General features: G+C 43.1%; 1 protein-coding gene across 2 annotated transcripts in view; it reads left to right on the top strand.

The window, feature by feature from the left end:
• XAF1 (XIAP associated factor 1) overlaps window positions 1–18,370 on the top strand; it is a 29,949-nt gene that overhangs the window by 9,849 nt on the left and 1,730 nt on the right. Inside the window, exons 2-7 of one of the 2 annotated variants that reach the window (XM_033922872.1) lie at window positions 7,006–7,120; window positions 9,350–9,485; window positions 10,989–11,045; window positions 13,662–13,869; window positions 15,070–15,140; window positions 16,991–17,332. In XM_033922872.1, coding sequence (XP_033778763.1) covers window positions 7,006–7,120; window positions 9,350–9,485; window positions 10,989–11,045; window positions 13,662–13,869; window positions 15,070–15,140; window positions 16,991–17,332 — 929 coding nt within the window. The remainder of the gene's footprint in view (window positions 1–7,005; window positions 7,121–9,349; window positions 9,486–10,988; window positions 11,046–13,661; window positions 13,870–15,069; window positions 15,141–16,990; window positions 17,333–18,370) is intronic. The other variant, XM_033922873.1, reaches the window with a different exon arrangement.

The raw sequence follows: 18,370 nt of genomic DNA on the forward strand, positions 1-18,370 counted from the left end.
TGTGCGTGATGTCATCATGTCGACGTCTGCACATACTCAGAGGCCCTCCAGATGCGGCCCTGAACTCAGGGGCCTTCCAAAACCCATCGCCAGGGGGGGGGAGGGGGCAGATTGTATTGTATTAAACCAGAAAGTATTCCTGCGTGTATCAGAGAATATATAAGAAAAAAGGAAGTAACATTTCTTTTACAAGTTCCAAGAAAAGGCAGAGAGAGAAAGACTGCTAGAAGTTTTTCAAAACTGTTATGATAAGTAAAGGAACAATTTTTTCTTTTATATTGCTAATTATATTGAGTACTCATAAATAGAAATCTAGCAAAGTCATAGTTGTTTAGCTCATAATATATTTCATTAAGGGAAAAAACCAAACAGAACAATACACATTGCTTAAAGCTAGACAAATAATTTTTCTAACAAGAAGTGAACAACTTTTAATGGGTTAACATTATAGAATATGTTTCTTTGTTGGAACACTCAAAAACTTGGCTTGGGGCTTAAGAAATAAAAAGCAGAAGTTATTCTCACTTCGGTATGTTAGCACAACATTAATTAATATTACCATTTGGGATAGGAGTGGATCATAAGAACCCTATGCAATATGTTCCAATTATTGTAGAGACATGAATAATAAATAAATAAATAAATCTTCTTTCTTTATATTGATAATTATAGAGAGCGCTCATAAATGGAAATCCACTCGTATTTCCAAAGACACTGAAGTTGACATATGTCATAATACAACAAATAATAACTCATGTACTGGAAAACGGACCGACATTAATTGCTAGCAAGTATTAAGGTAGCGCCCCTCTTGTATAAATTTTTTATTTATTTCATTTTTTTTTTTTTAGAGTACTCATAGAAATCATTCGGTGTTCTCTTCAAATGCACTGTAGTTTTCCCTAACTGTAGAAACCAAATGATCGTTAGTAATGGGAAAAAGTGAATTGATGGGAAATGCCCATAATAAAAATCCAAGACCTAGAAAGACAAAGGGTACGTTTATTTTTACATTGCCAGTTATCATACTTAATGCCTGTCAGTTATTTGGTTAGACATAATCACTTATCATGTATCCTTCCTATCTACGTACACTATCTTTCTATGAACTTCAATAATCTGCTTATATATTCACTTCATTGCCAATCTAACATAACACTTTCTATTAACTTCCAGTATTTGTCTCTTATCCCTTCTTTCCAATACTGTTTGTCTTTATATATAAAAACAATAGTGATCTCAAATCTTTTCTGTAATTTTGTTCTTCTCTTTCTCAAAAACAATCCTTTATAATCCAGCAAACTTATATGAAATAAATAATTGTTTTAATGAAAGCTTATGGTAACATTGAAACACAGTTAAAATATATACTTCCTCTTTCAGTCTCATTCAATCTCATCCCCCTCACTCCCCGTTTTTTTTTTTTTTTTTTTTCTCTGGTTCGTGACCACAAAAGAACAGGAAACAAGAACCACGAGAGCAATGCTTTCGCTTTCCCATAAAGTGCCATATATTACACAGGCCAGTACATAAGCGACAGCTAAAATGTAAAGCAAACAGCATAAACGGAAGAACAAAGGAAGCCATCAGACAGCATGACAAGCTGAAAATATTACAGTAAAACGCAGACTCAGAGCTGTACTAAGGCTAGAAGACCCTCTCTTGTCAGTAGCAAAAAAAATGAACCCATAAAAACAGAACTAATAAGCCAAAACCCATACAAAATAGTGACCACACATGATAATACTACTTACACTAATAAAATCCAGGAAGACAACATATCAAGCGTAAATAAAGAAAGCTTGGCAAGGCAAGATGGTATGTCAGGGAAAGCAACGTCATAAGCAAGCAGTATGGTGACATCATAAGGGGCTAGGTAACACAAAGCACAATGCAGAGAAGAGGTGTATACTTTCGGCTCAACAATGGTAGGAAATATGGGGGCAGAAGGAGGAACAGGATTGTCTAAGCAACGGCTTAACAGAAGATCGGTGAAAAACCAACGGCAGATGGAATCACGAGGGAACAGGCAAGAGAAAGAAAAACTAGGGCTAGAGGCACAAGACAAATAATCATGGCTAGCACTGGCAGCCAGAGAAGAATAAAACAGGGGGATTCCTAATGTCAGCAAGAGTAGCGGGAGAAATCAGACATAATGGGCATGCCTGTTCAAGATGTGGTTTCCCGAGACAGGAACACTGCAGTTTTCCCTGACTCTAGGAAACAAAATAGGCATTAGTAAAAAGAAAGAAACGTAGGTGGCAATATTAAAATCCTGGACCTGTTTTTGTTTTTATTTTTTTTTTTTCCTTGCATTGTCACCTTGTCTATTAATTGGACATATATGTATTTCTTGTGCAAATACAGTTTCTGTTTTCTTCGTGCATTATCTTTCTCTGATCTCCAGTAATCTGTTTATAGTGTATGCGAAATCCATCTATGATCAAAAAACAAAAATAATTTCACCTTTATTCACCCCCCCTCTTCACAGCTGTTGAAATGGAGCTCAACAGTTGTGAAATAACCTAAGAGATAGCAAATGGTGTGGTTAGTTTGGCAAGCCCCCACAGTCCACCTCTCTGGGCAGCCCACCCCTCTGGGTGGTCAATAATATACAAATCTACAGGGAGAGATTGTGATGGTAACAGGAACGGAGGAGCTTGTTTGTAGGTCAGACTAATAATGTATGTGTAAGAGGGGTTTATAGCCATGGGGCGCTTCCCCTCTGGATTCCCTTTAGAGGCTTATTAGACTACAGGAAAAGATAAGAAATTAGGATGTGGAGCAGATCACCAGTGAGACGCTGACACAGAAAGTTAGTGTATGAGTCAGTGTCTGGTTGTGATCACAGACGAACAACGATGTGTGTCCCTGAACCCCTGTAGGTCATGTGCAATGACCCGGGGAAAAGATACCAGGACTCTCATGGAGAAGAGAGGCTGAGAAAGATAGATTTGAAGACATATATTTCATAGGCGTTCAGTAGAGATTACTGGCATAAAGAATGCCTGAACACCAAGTATGCACCAGGCGGTACTAGGAGGAAAATTTAGGAAGAACGAGATAAAAGAAGTCAGGCATCAGTTCCCCAACACTTATGATAATGAAGGTTTCACAAAGATGCATGCTGACAGAAAATGGATATATATAGATAACAGTAATAGGTCAGATTTAGAGATTATTTACCACAGAGATATATATAGGGGACTGATTTCACATGGCACCAACGATGCGGATGCAGAGAAACATCAAAATGTAAGACAGTGGATTCATAGAAGCATCAAAATACAATATCACTATACATGTTTTCAGAAAATTTTGATGCACCTCCCTATGAAACACCAATAGCTGATTTCCCCTCCCAAGAGCCACCACCACGTCAGTACTTTATTCTAATGTTTCTAACACATTAGTATAAGCTCTGCAGTCATACCCCAGGTGCCTACCTGACTTTTACATTGCATATTATCCTAATTATTGATTGCATATTATCACATTGTATTAACAATTTTATTGTGACATGTTATGCTGCTCTGTTCCGGGTTAGTATAGTATGGGTGGGCACTTGTCCTTTTCATTTTTACCATATACAATTTCAAGTACGTGGCCCTATGCCTGTGCTGTATGATCACTGACACAATCTACCTTCTGCCCGAATATCCGGATGTCAAAGCCACCTGAAGGGGCTTTGAAGAGGGGATGAGAGGGAAAAGAGGATGAGACGAAGAAGAAGTCCTGGTGAGATACAGGTGAAGCAAGATAAGTCCTTTGGATAAAGGTGAAGTAACCAAACCTCACAAGAGAAAAACCCCCTCCCCTCCCTCGTGCTCTAATAAATCAGTATATGAACTGTAAAAGATATTTCATAACCCACTTGCCAGCTGGCCTATAGTGATTGAGAAATATTCTGTTTCTGAGTTAGCTATGGTAAGCAAAAACTTGTAAGAAACAAGACTTAAATTCCGATGCATGGCACCTGGCCGGATATTATGCAAAGAGGAACACAGCTCATGGTCAGAAAAACAGAGTACTCAGGAACATTATTTAGCAAGATATATCATGTGTTACCACAGCAGAGAAGGAATTTTAGACTCGGAATTGCATATATGGTAAAGGGAAAAGGGCATTTGCAGGAAAGGGTTAGGCCTTACGGCAAACTGAACAGACGTATAAGATGACACAAATAGATAAGCCAATAAATGAATCTACTTATGTATTGACGTATAAGAAAAATAACCAATAAAGATGTATCATGTGATTTAGGCTAACGTGGTATTAACCACCAAGAAATGTATAAAACCAGGCCTATAAGCAGAAGTAATCAGAACAGACATCAGAGGACCCTCAGGCCTGAGGATCACATCTGTTCCATTATATGCTGAATGATTTATTCTTGTAAGCTGTTAATGATTTGTTAATAAATGTATACCTATTGAAACCAGTATATAGTGTGTGGAGTCTCCATTTCGAGGTAGGCCTAGACAGCAGCCTACTTCAGTTCTTAACAGTTTCTTTTAATTTTTTAATAAACTTTGATAGGTTTTCTCCTTAGCGGTATATTAAGACATAACAAACTTGAAACGTGTTAGGGGGAGGGAGTATTGAGAGGGAAGGAAGGAGAGGGTTGCCTGAATTAAGTCAAAGAAGATGGAGTTGATGGATGGGTGAGTTTCTGATGGGAATGCAAGAAGCAGAAAGTAGAGAGAGATCCACTGGGGAAGCACAGGAAACACATTTCTGCTTATCATGGACAGGGGGTACAGTATGTCTAGATGTCCTTGGTCCTACTCACAGCTTTGAACATTTCCCATGACAATTCTCATGTCTTGTCTTCCTCGTTTTCCCACAGCAAGTCTGAGAACTGATACAGTACACAGTACAGTTTAAAAAGCTCCCATTGCACCACCTCCAGTGCCCTAACTCTATTATATGTTTGATTGAAGCTGGATCAGTTCAAACGGGATCAAATAATCAAAATTTACTCTCCATATCATCAATACGGGAACTATTTTATGATACTACTCGCAAATCCATCATAAGAACATAAGCAATGCCTCCGCTGGGTCAGACCTGAGGTCCATCGCGCCCAGCAGCCCGCTCCCGTGGCAGCCCAACAGGTCCAGGACCTGTGCAGTAATCCTCTATCTATATCCCTCTATCCCCTTTTCCAGTAGGAAATTGTCTAATCCTTTCTTAAACCCCAGTACTGTACTCTGCCCTATTACGTCCTCTGGAAGCGCATTCCAGGTGTCCACCACACGTTGGGTAAGAAAGAACTTCCTAGTATTCGTTTTGAATCTGTCCCCTATCAGCTTTTCCGAGTGCCCTCTTGTTTTTTTTATTTTTCGAAAGTTTGAAGAATCTGTCCCTCTCTACTCTCTCTATGCCCTTCATGATCTTGTAAGTCTCTATCATATCCCCTCTAAGTCTCCTCTTCTCCTTGGAAAAGAGTCCCAGTTTTTCTAATCTCTCAGCGTATGAAAGGTTTTCCATCCCTTTTATCAGACGTGTCGCTCTCCTCTGAACCCTCTTGAGTAACGCCATATCCTTCTTAAGGTATGGCGACCAATATTGGACGCAGTACTCCAGATGCGGACGCACCATCGCCCGATACAATGGCAGGATAACTTCTTTCGTTCTGGTTGTAATACCCTTCTTGGTTATACCTAGCATTCTATTCGCTCTCTTAGCGGCCGCTGCGCACTGTACCGTCGGCTTCATTGTCATGTCCACCATCTTTTCAGTTACTGGCCCCTCTCTGTGGAATGCCCTCCCATTAGACCTTCGATTAGAGAACTCGCTTGAAAAATTTAAAGCCAAACTTAAAACTTTCCTCTTTAAAGATGCCTTTACTCTTTAGTATCAGCTTCCGCCTCTTAATCCCTTGACTCTTGTGAAGCTTTGAAACATCTAATACTTCTTTTAAAATGATTCCCCTCCTAATGTTTTTGCCAATCCCCATTTACCCTCCTTTACTTTCCTTCCGTCTCATGTACGTTAATCCAAATTCGTCTAGTATTTTTAATATTTGATAAAATATTGCTTTTATTTACCTATTTTAATTGTCCCTTACAATCTTTTTATATTGTACACCGTCTAGACATTTGTTTTGATAGACAGTATATAAAAAATAAAGAAACTTGAAACTTGTAAAGTCAAAATTACCCAGATTCTTATGTAACATCATTGAAATCCGGATTTGCCAGGATCCCACGGATCATAGACCCAAAGTGAAAAATCAAGTTTTATCAAAATTTGATTTAAAAAACACTTTTATAATAAATTAAAAGCGATGTATATTAAAATTAATCCCATAGAGACATACAATGGATTAACTATAGATGTCATACTTGAAAGGGAGGGGAAAAGGGTAAAACTACAATTTCAAAAAGGAAAGAACAATTAAGGAAAAAAACCATGAAGGGAGGGAGACCCTGTTGGCTTGAAGTACCTATTCTTCAAAAAAAATACAGCATTAACGGCGGGCCAAGAGAGATCAGAGGTTTTATCCTAAGCTAATTCCCGAAAGCATCTATGACAGGGGTGTCAAAGTCCCTCCTCGAGGGCCGCAATCCAGTCGGGTTTTCAGGATTTCCCCAATGAATATGCATGAGATCTATTTGCATGCACTGCTTTCATTGTATGCTACCATCTCATGCATATTTATTGGGGAAATCCTGAACCCGACTGGATTGCGTCACTGAGGAGAAACTTTGACACCCCTGGCCTATAGGAAGAGGAAGCTTTTTAGTGAACTTAAATCGTTCTAATATTGTTTCTTCCCGGAGCCTCTCAACATTTCAGACCCCTATCTCAAGCCTTTTTTATTTTTTGCAAATTATTAATGGAGAACTCTGCTCCCCTTCTTCAGCCTGATGTTATGGTTCTTTTAGGTTTTAACTCAAGGCGTGGACTTAAATGGTAGAGCCTGGCTTTGCTCATAAACTGCCGTGGCTGCCCTGAAATTTGCTACTTTGCGTTTACAGTTTCGTTTCTTTCTCACAGGAGAAAGTGAAACCGAAACTAAAAAAACAAGAAGAGCTGGGAAGAGAGAGAGAGTCAGACAGACAGATCGCACACACACAGGCAGCATGGAAGAGGTTAGGTTTTGCAACAACTGGTAAGAAATCTGTTCTGAAACAGTCTGTTTTGGAGATTAGATAGTGCATGCGAAATATCGGGTGAGGTTTGATTTTATTTTGCATGTCATTTGGTTTGTGCTTAAGTAGTCTGGCCCCAACAAGCTGTGGCTTCATAGGGCAGTATCAAGCAGGAGGGAAGTTCTTGCTAATTGTGCTTAAGTAGTTCCTAAGGTGTTCATTTTATTGATTAGCTGGTAAAATCTTGTACAATTAAAGCTTCTTACAAAAACAGAAAACACCCCTTTTTCAGGTGGGCAGGAGATAGAGAAAACCCTGGGGCAGGGAGGGATTGCATTCACTGCCTTGGCAAGCTCCTTTTGGGTTGGTGGATTGGTGGTTCTAGAGAGGAAAGAGTCTGGTGAAATTGGTTTCTTCGCTTCTCTTTCCCTCCCTATGCCCAACAATTCTTCTCTTTCTTCATTTCCCCCGTGCTCCATTTCTCTTTCCCTCTCACTCAGACACCCATGCCCAACAATTCTCCCTTTCTAATCTCTCCCCCACCTCAGCATCTCTTTCCCTCACTTCCATCCTATGTCCCAGGTTCATGCCCACTCCCTCCTTCTGTCCTTTGTCCGAAGTTTGTGCTCCCTCCCTCTTTTCCATGTCCCAACGCGTCCCTCTCCCTCCTTCCTTCCAGCTTCACTTGTTTCTCTACACAAAGCTGCGGGCAGCGGCTCGTACACGTTGCCGGTGGCTGACCAGGAAGCCTTCCCTCATTTCTTGCATGCCTGTCACCTTTATTATATGCAAATCTGCCTCATTCATATTCATTCGGGATATCTTGAAAACCCAACAGGCTGGGGGTCCCCCAGGACAGGTTTAAGAACCACTGGAATAGAAGTTTCAGAAATAGCAATTTGGAAGTTTGGCAAGAAAAACGTCCACTTGCCTCTTTATGCCATTTTATGGATGTTTTTTCTTTTGAAAATGAGCCCCTTATTGTCTCTGACTTATCATTGTTATGCTACACAGTTGTTCCCCACCTGATGAGCTTGATTATCTGTAAACAGCAAGTTAGTCAATAAATAATACAGCATAATACTGTATATAAAATGTCTGAGCTTTGAAGCATACCTAAAAACACTAGATATGGATGGAGTTTTCCCCTCCCATTCAAGACAGATTGTAAATGTCATGTCTCGGTAGGGTTGCCAGATTTCTTCTTTAAAAATGAGAACACCTGGCACCGCCCCAAGCCCCGCCTCCAACTCCACCCCCAGCCTCTCTCCCAGAGATCTGGAGGGCCTCTGCACATGAGGGAAGCCCATGTGATGATGTCATGCACATGCGCACAGCTCCTTGTGATCCTTGGTAACTCAGTTAACATTTCATTACCCCAGATAGAAAATGTAGGGACCCTTTTACCAAGCTGTGGCTTACCACAGCAAAAAAATGACTTGGGGTGGGGTGTCGGTGCGGAGGCGTCCTGCAGTATGGCTGTGCGCGCCCTATCCCCATGCTAAAAACTAAAATTATTTTTTAGTGCTGGCGGCAGTCTGGAAGCAGAAAATGGTGTGTTTTGTGCTAATTGGTTGGCACAACTACATTGCCACGTGCTTGCCACGTGAGTAGGGTTACCAGATTTTCTGTTCGGAAAATCCAGACCCCTAGACCTGCTCCCAGGTCCGTCTAGTTCCACCCATCCCCGCCATGTTACACCCCCAAATCGCCCCAACCCTGCTCCCCACTGCCTGCTCTCGTTGGGCAGGAGGTCATCCGCACATGTGCCTGACAGCGATTTCTTAGAAGCTTTTCAAAACCCAGACACAGCGCCGGGTTTTGAAAAGCCGTCCGGACCCCTGGACATGTCCTCAAAAGGAGGACATGTTCGGGGAAATTCGGACACCTAGTAACCCTACACGTGAGCCCTTATCATCTACATAGCGGGTGGCCGTAGGGGCTCATACACTAACGGGAAAATTAGCGGGTAGCTCATAATACTGAAAACAGAAAAGTCGATCATGTTATCCCAGTGTGCTTATGACATCATCGCGTTGATAGCTGTGCATGCGCAGAGGCCTCCAGATGCGGCCCCCAGCTCAGGGACTTCCAAAACCCGGACAAACTTCCGGGTTTTGGAAATCCCTACGGGCACCCAGACGGTCTTCTAAAAAGAGGTCATGTCCAGGTTTTCCCGGATGTCTGGTAACCCTATGTCTCAGACCTGTACTGTCCCTCTTTCCCCCCCCCCCCCACCTGTCCTGCAGCAAGAGAGATGTGGCTGTTTCCAATTTCAGCCTCCACGAGACCCACTGTAAGCGGTTTTTAGTTGTGTGTACAAAGTGTGATGAACCCGTCCCTGCAGCTGAGATGGGAGAACACCAGGAGACGCAGCACAAGCAGGTAAGAGTGGTCCCTCGCCAGCAGGTCAGCTGTTGTACAGGTAGCAGGTAAAAGCAGCCCTGTGTCGACACAGGGATTGAAATCAAAGTGCTAAAGCCAGTTTCTATAACTGTGCTATTGCAGAGAGATTTTCTGCAACATTCTGCCTTTTCGTTTATCGGTACAGTCTTCTATTTTAAGCATTCTTGATTACCGTAACATTATATATTTAGGTGCTTACAAGAAAATTCTTAAAAAATTGAGAGTGATTCAGAATACTGCTGACATGCTTTAAAAAATCTGGGTAATTTGAACAAATAACTTTAAATTGGTATTTTTTTATTTTTTTTTTAAATCTTTATTCATTTTTAAACTTATAATAAGTGTGATAACATATCCATACAAATAACCATAAATATATCACTTAATAATCAACAATGATACATATGATATTCTCTTATCTCCCCCCCTCCCCACCCTTATCTATCATATAATCGATACTTATACAACATGTAACAATAAAAATACCCTCCCTCCCACCCCATAATTGAACTTGTAAATTTAAGGGAAACAAGATTTTTCTAATCATTACAATAGTTTGTTAATGGCTCCCAAATATCTTGAAATTTCCTGAAATAACCCTGTTGTATTGCAATAAGTCTCTCCATTTTATAAATATGACATAAGGAGTTCCACCCAAAATTATAATTTAATCTATTCCAATTTTTCCAATTATATGTAATTTGTTAACTTACGGGGGTACATACAGGTGCTGAGCATAGGAGGAGCTCCATTTACACATGTGAGTAACAGAATACTGTAATGTATGTGCATCCCGGCCCTGTTTAGGTGCTCAGATATACACCAACCCCCGGATTCTATAAAGACAGGCTAAAGGGAGTTCTGGCAACCTTCAGATGCATTTAGCTGGCAGGGCTTGGGAATCCTCCAGCTACAGGGTGTGCCATTGCTGGGAGGGGGAGGAGGCGGAGGCAGCTGAGCTAAGATCCTAGCATGGCTGAGCCCTGAGGTTGTGGGTTCAAACCCACTCTACTCCTTGTGACCTTGGGCAAATCACTTAATCTCTCCATTGCCCCAGGTACATTAGATTGTGAGCCCACTGGGACAGACAGGGAAAAATGTTTAAGCACCTGGTTAAATTCATGTAAACCAGGGATCTCAAAGTCCCTCCTTGAGGGCCGCAATCCAGTGGGGTTTTCAGGATTTCCCCAATGAATATGCATTGAAAGCAGTGCATGCACATAGATCTCATGCATATTTATTGGGGAAATCCTGAAAACCCCACTGGATTGCAGCCCTCAAGGAGGGACTTTGAGATCCCTGATGTAAACCATTCTGAACTCCTCTGGGAGAACGGAGTAGAAAATTAAATAAATATTGACCATGTAGTACATATCTCCTTTATATATCCCCAAGTGCATCCTCCTTCCACAAAACTAAAAAAAAAATAACTTAGCACACAAGAATGTAACCATTTGAGGTTTTGTTTTTTTTCTGCAACAGGTTACATGTAAGTTGTGCAACCAAGGAATCCAGCAGTATCTGATGGAAACCCATGAGGTAAGACAATGATTTTATGATGTGGCTGGGCTTTTGAACTCCAGTCCTCGTGGGCTGTAAACAGATCAATGTCCAAAGTAACCCCCAAAAAGCAAATTAATTCAGGGCTGGATGCACAGAACCCCGACAGCCCAGTGGAAAACAGTGGGTTGGGAGCCACCCAGACAGCGTGCAAATGATGTGAACACTGTTTTTTGGTTGAGTATTGCACTGAAAGGGGGAGGACCTGTGCCTATCGCCTGTGCCAAGCAGTAGGCGCTTCTCTTGTGCGCAGGTAAGGTAGAGTGTAGAGGCTGTTTTTGAACCAAGAGAACTCAGATAGTTCTCTGCTTTAGAACTCTTCTGTGCTGTGGAATGTTGCTACTATTTGGATTTTTGCCAGGTACTGAAGATGGACCATTGGTCTGACCCAGTAGGGCTATTCTTATTAGAGAATGGGGACGTAAAAAAATGGTCGCCGCAGGGAACGGGGACAAGGCCATTCACCGCCCCGTGGAGCGGTGAATGGCCTTGTCCTCGCAGTTAGCTGAGAAAACACGCGCAAAATCCCTCCTTCTTCCCAATCGCGGTCCGGGCCTCTCCCTCCCTCCCTTCCCTTATTTCTTTTAATTTTCTCTTAACAAGCAGCTGGAGCCTTGAAGTCACGTGCGGCTGCTGGAAAGTCCTTCTCTGACGCAACTTCCTGTTTCCAGAAAAGGCAAGGGGAGGGAGGGAGATGCTCAGACCGCGGCGAGCGAGCGGGCGGGTGGGAGGGGGCTGCTGGACCGCACGAAGGGTTGTGTGGATGGGATAGGATCAGATGGTTTGTGGGGGTGTTGATAGGGACCAAGCTCGCGGTGACGGGGCCACATTTTTTCCCCGTGTCATTCTCTAATTCTTATGGGCAGGCCCGTTACAGCAGTTTTTTCTTTTTTAAAACATTTTGTGACTTGCCCAGGTCCAACCAACACAATGAGGCTGCTGAGACAGGAGCTCCAACTGCTGAGCCACTCCTCCATACTGTGCAAAGCTCCTTCTAATGCATTTGCATTGGGTTCTCGGGGGCTGCTACCATGATTGGGAGCTGAGCTGCCTTGCAAGTAAGACTGGCTATAACCAGTCTTACTTGCAAACGCCATTTCGACCACCTCTCCTTCCGTCTACTGGTCCAATCATTAATCTTAAGCATACTGGACTACTGTAATATCATATACCTGGGAGCCTATAAAAACACCATCAAACGTTTAAGAATAGTACAAAATGCTGCAGTCCGCCTCATCTTCGGCCTCAAAAAATATGACCACGTTAGCCCCTACTACACTAAACTCCACTGGCTGCCGGCGGAGGCAAGAATCATCTTTAAATTCGCTTGCCTCTGCTTCAAAACCTTAGCAGGCTCTTCACCAATCTACCTATCTGAGCACCTTGAAATTGCTGGCCCCTCTCGTACTCGAAATACCTACCTGTTTTCCTTTCCCTCCCTGAAGGGTTGCCTCTATAAGAAATTCCTCGATAGATCCCTAGCATTCCAAGCGGGCAAATGGAACAAATGCCTCTCCACTCTCATCTCCAATTCCCCCCCCCCCATCAAACATTCAGGAAGTTAATCAAAACCTACCTTTTTGACAAATTCCTCTGATCTATCCACCCTCTTACTCGCCTCCCCCTCTGACCTCGACTCTCCCCCAGACTCTTCTCCGCCGTATGTAACTCTACTATTGTAACACCGCAGCACGTAACTTACAGCAAATGTAACTCCTCAGTATATGTCAACCTAGCGGAAAAAAAACAAAAAAAAAAACTTTGCCGTAAATTTATCTTCTAAAATGTAAATGTAACATCGCTGAAAATGTATCATCCAAAATGTAAGTGTAACATTACTGAAATTGTAACTTCGCTGTAAATGTACAGTCTCTTCATTTGTTAACCGCATAGAACTTCCATGGTAATGCGGTATACAAGATTAAAGTTATTATTACTTGCATGGCAGACTTGTGAGCATTAGGGTAAACTTGCCTGAATTTGAAGAGAATATTTCCCTGCTTTTTCTGCTGTCCTAGTGAATAACCCCTGGCTGACCATCACACAAAAATCAACTTAAATTGAAGAAAACAAAAATTTGTTCAAACAATTGATAATTGTATGAGTCAGAGAACAAATTGACATCAAGTTTGATTGAATAACCAGACCTCAAATACCCAAGACACTACTCATATAGTCTTTCCTGTCTTTACTGGGGTGGTAAAATTCATCATTGGTCTTGGTAAAGTGACACGTGCTCTAAATTAATTTTGTAAACTTGATTTTTGTGCTTAAGGTGCTAAAGAAATGAAGGCACTTATCTTTTATGCCCGACGGCTGCCCGACCGTTTCACACTTGGTTTCATCAGGGGCTATGCCTCCTTCTAACTTGTCTAGAGAGACTTAGAGAGAGCGAAAATCACCAGCATCCGCACATGACAGTTTCCGATAAAAAGGAGTAACTCACCCAGTTATTCAATATCCTAGACATGGCTCAGCATTAACTATCTGGGTCTTGCACTGAATATTGACCAGAGTAATCTTTGCTGCATTTGAAATATTTTGATAAACTAACATGACTGAAATATTTTCCTGTATTGCGCTTTCCTTGTACAGACGGAGGAATGCAGAAACCGTCCAGTGACCTGTGAATTCTGTGAGCTGGACCTGGCCTTCAGCAAGCTGCAGTCTCACATTGACAGCTGTGGGAGCCGGACACAGACCTGTGCCACCTGCAATAAGTATGTGATGAACAAGGATCTGGCTCTTCACAAGGACAGCTGTGTGAGCAGGCCACTCCCTGATCCTGGAGCTCGTAGAAAAAGTAGGTACAATGCTAGGGTTAGCAGGGCTTTACAATCCCCTGCAGTAGGTGCGGCTTCCATATATGTGGCGGCCTATCTAAATACATTGTAGATAAGCCGCCCCATTGGAAGATCAGCCACGGAGTCCTCTATACCTGTAGCTCCCTCCTGGGGCGGCTGCCTCATCGCGGTCAGCAGTGCAGGGCAGGAGCAATCTTTTCAGCATCCAGCTGGCCCCGTGCAGCTTCCTCAATGGCTGCGACAGTTCTCACGGGACTCCCTGAAAAGAATGCTCCTGCCCTGCACCGGTGGCCGCGACGAGGCAGGAGGCAGCCTGCAAAGGTATTTATTGGGGGGGGGGAATGTATAGGCCGCCCCATTGTATAGGCCGTCTTAGGTTTTAAAACGCTTAGATAAACCGTGGCTAGTAACATGGGGCGGCTTATCTAAGAGTTTTAAAACCTAAATCGGCATTTCCTGCGGCCTGTACATGGGGACGGCCTATATATGGGGAAATATGGTATATATGTCATGTCTGCCTAAGTTAGATTGTAAGCTCTTCCAAGCAAGGACTGTCTATAAATGTGAAAATGTACAAGTGCCGCGTACGCCTTTCAGTACTATATACGTGAGAAGTAGTAGTAGTAGCAGCGCCCAGATGCCTTTATAAAGTAGGGTCTCTGCTTGCAGCACCTAAAAGGAAGCACCCGCTTATAGAATGATCCCCTTAAACTGAATGCAAAATTGGATGGGTAGCCCATGAAGAGATATTAAAAGAGGAAACATAAGGAAAATGGGGTACAACATTTAGCAATAACTGTGAAGACAGAAAAGAATATGACATCTTAACCCTTTAATTGGCAGATGGTGAAACCGCTGCTTTACGTAACTGGATGTTGAATGAGAGCAACAGTGCCAAGTAACAGGCCTTTGGAGATGCAGATCTTCCCTAAGAGCCAGAGAAGACACATGTTGCTTCTGAGCAACAATGCCAAATAAAGGGTTAAGCGCAGGACAGCTGTGCTAAAGGGGGATAGCCTAACTGAGCCATCAGATGATATTTCGACACGAGAAATAAATGATACAAGCAGATATCTTTGAGGAGAGACAATTTGGCATGGATGTTTAATAAGCAGGACCGACTTGGCTGAGGCAAGCAGATTTGTATTCATGGCTGTTGCGTCATGTGGTCTGTAGAAAACTGTCTTTGTTTTCTGAAGGTCCCAGTTCAAGCCTCCTCTGCCTGCAATGCCAGCAGATGATACCAGAGCACGAATTTCTGAACCACCAGGTAAATGTTAATTGGAACTGGAAAAGATGCCTGGGTTTTCTAGAGATCCCACTCCTGGGAATGCTATGGAGGGAGTGCTCGGAAACTTTAGAGTAGATGTCATGACGAGGAGGGTCTGCGATCCTGATAGGTAGTCAGAGCAGGCTCAAGGGTGCCTAATGGCAAACCTTCAGCCATGTGCTGCTCTCTCCCCTGGAGCTGTATAATGCCCTACCAACCACACTCCAGCATCTTCCCTTCCCTAATCCATCCCTAATCCAACATCTCCCCTTCCCCTCTCTAAGCCTCCTCCCATAGTCCAGCATCTCCGTTTCCCTAACCCATCCTATAGTCCAACTTTTCTCCTTCTCCTCCCTACCTCACCCCTGTTGTTCAGCATCTCCTCTTCCCTCCCATACCATAGTCCATCTCTTTCTCCTCTTTACTCGCTTCCTAGATGGCTAGCACCTTTCTTTTTCTTCCTTCCTCCTACCCATTAAGCATTTCCTCTCTTCTTGACTATCCCCTGTCCCATGTTCACCATCTCCCCCTCTTTTGTTTCTCCATTCCCAAGCTCTTCCCGAACCTGGGTTGATATTGAAACTAAACTGAATGCAGACATAGAACTTCTAAACAAAGATCTAAAATCACATATTGCCGCATCCCACCCTTTCCCTGTCAGGAATAGGGCGGGCCTTGGCAGCACTTAAGTGTGAGCCTGCGTTTCAAGGTTCTGTGCCAGTGCTGAATGTTTGCAACTTTGGCTTGGGTCCAGGAAGCAGTAGAGCAACAGATGCAGGAAAGACGGGGAGAAGTTGAACACAAGATATTGAGGGGAGAAGCATAGAGAATGAAGGGAAGGGGAAATGAGGCTCTCCTGCCACCCCTAAATTCTACTGCATAGTGACTGGGCCAGCCCTTTTAGTACTAACACCTACAGTTTACCAGAGCAAGATGTCTTTGGTATCCCATGGGCTGACGGCACTGTGTAGCCAGAGTTTCAAGTTTTTTAGGTTTTTATATACCGCCTATCAAGGTTGTCTAAGCAGTTTTACAATCAGGTACTCGAATATTTTTCTCTCTCTGTCCCGGTGGGCTCACAATCTATCTAACGTACCTGGGGCTATGGAGGACTGAGTGACTTGCCCAGGGTCACATGGAGCAAGATTCTCAGGTTATTAGTATATCATTCAGTAGGCCTTATCCTTTAATTGTGTGGAGATTCCAACCAAGCTCAAGAAATCCCCTGAGCAGAATTATCACTGCAGCATACACTCCATGTTTTTGTTTTTTTAAGATAAGTATAGATCATTACTTTTTAATAATCCAAATTAATATCAAGCTTAATTTTTCTATGCCTCAAAATATAGGGGGCCTGAAATTGAGCATGCGGGAGGCAGCCCGGCTACCTCCATCGGTCTGCAGTGATCTCAGATATTCAGTTCTGGGGCCATATCTGGCCTCCAGCATTGAAACTCTGGGTCAAAGTTCGCCACCTCGGACTTAACTGGTTAAGCTGATATTCATCGGCTGACCAGCTAAGGCAAAGCAGTGAAAGACAAACCTGCTTTTTAGGCAGGTCTGTCTATCTGCTAGTTTTAGCCAGCCAGCTTCTAAATATTGGCAGTGACTGGTTATGTTGTGTGTCATATCTGGTCACCGGCCAATCCGGTGGATAGCTGGCCAACTCCCACTAAATATCAGAGCTTAGCCAGCCAAATGGTACTTAGCCGGCCAGGAGCCATTCTGGGCCTGCTAAGTCCTGCTGAATATTGAGTAGAGTGTGTTCTGTCTCCCTGTGTGTTACTTGACATGAAGTTTTCTTTAATGTAATTTATTTAACATAAAGGTTTCTTTGATGCCATTCACAGAATAAATGCAATCCACTAGGTGATTTTTTAAAGTTGTTCCCCAAGAAGCCAAACAGCAAGCTCGGACCATTTTCCCCAGTCTTTCCTGTTGCATATAGTGTTGCGAGAGACAAGGATGACCGTGCAAAGCAAGAAGAAAGAAAAGAGTCTTCATTTGATGAGAAATCTCCTGTTGTGCCCTTGGAAGTATCTTCAGAATCCGTGACGAGCAATAACTCACTTGAACACTCTACTTTGAATGCCTCTTGGAGTTGCCAAGAAGACCCATGGGCTTATGATATCTTAGAAATATGCACAGGGTGCAACATCATCCTTCCCAGCCCAACTCTAAAGCAACATAAGGTAAGAGAGTTGCAGGACATCAACGTAACTCACCTTGCGTCACCAATGGAAAGGCGTGAGATAAATCCAAACATAGGCAGCAGAATGATGTTTTGTTTGGGGGGGGCAAAAGGCACTGCCCTAGCTAGCCAACAGAATCCTGCGGCACAGCCTCTTACTAGTTCCCGACTTCCCCACCCTTCTCCTCCTAGAGCTGTACTTTTAAATCTTTGGACAGCCTCCGGGCAGCGTCAACGAGCAGGCCTGTCCCTGGAAGTAGAATGAAGGGTTCCGGGGCAGGCCTGCTTGCTGATGCTGAGCGGCGATTGCCCAAAGATTTAAAAGTACAGTGCCGGGAAGGGAATGGGTGGGCGGGAACTGACCGGTAACTGCCAATCTTTGGGGAGGCCATGGCCCCTGTGGCGTTCCCCATTCCGACACTCATGAATCCAAATAAACACATCCAACAAAACATGATGGGCTGGAGATAATGGGCTACTGCCTGCATGATCTCAGTGCATCATTCTAGACAAAGAAACAGCTCCTTGCTATAGTGAATGTTGATTTCCCAGAACCTTGGGCCTGAAATGCAAAATGTCTTCGGTAACTCTCAAATCCATCAAAATAATGAGTATATTCTATTACCCTTTACCCTGAGGGGGCAATTCTATAATCGGATGTCACAAATTAGACACCTAGATGCAGTTCACTGAGTGTGAATTCTATAATGGCATCTGGGTGCTAAGATTCCATTATAGAATAGTAGCATAAGTTGGCACCTACATGCCATGTCAATAGCAGCTCCTGAGAGTGGCACTTTAGTGTGCAACTTGCAGAATTCTGTAAGTTGTGGGGTTCATAATCAAAACTTTAAAACGTCCAAAAGCCAGCCTAAGTCAGCACTTGGATGTCGATGCTGATAATCGAAACCAACTTTCTGGATGTGCAGCAGCACGTCTAAGCTGATGTGTGTCCAGAGATGAAAGGGGTGTGTTATGGGCGGGAATCGAGCAGGCTTCAACCTGGATGTACCCCAGCCATAATCAAAGCTTTCCTTGA

This window comes from Geotrypetes seraphini, chromosome 15, assembly GCF_902459505.1.
Source record: "Geotrypetes seraphini chromosome 15, aGeoSer1.1, whole genome shotgun sequence".
Classification (NCBI taxonomy): domain Eukaryota; kingdom Metazoa; phylum Chordata; class Amphibia; order Gymnophiona; family Dermophiidae; genus Geotrypetes; species Geotrypetes seraphini.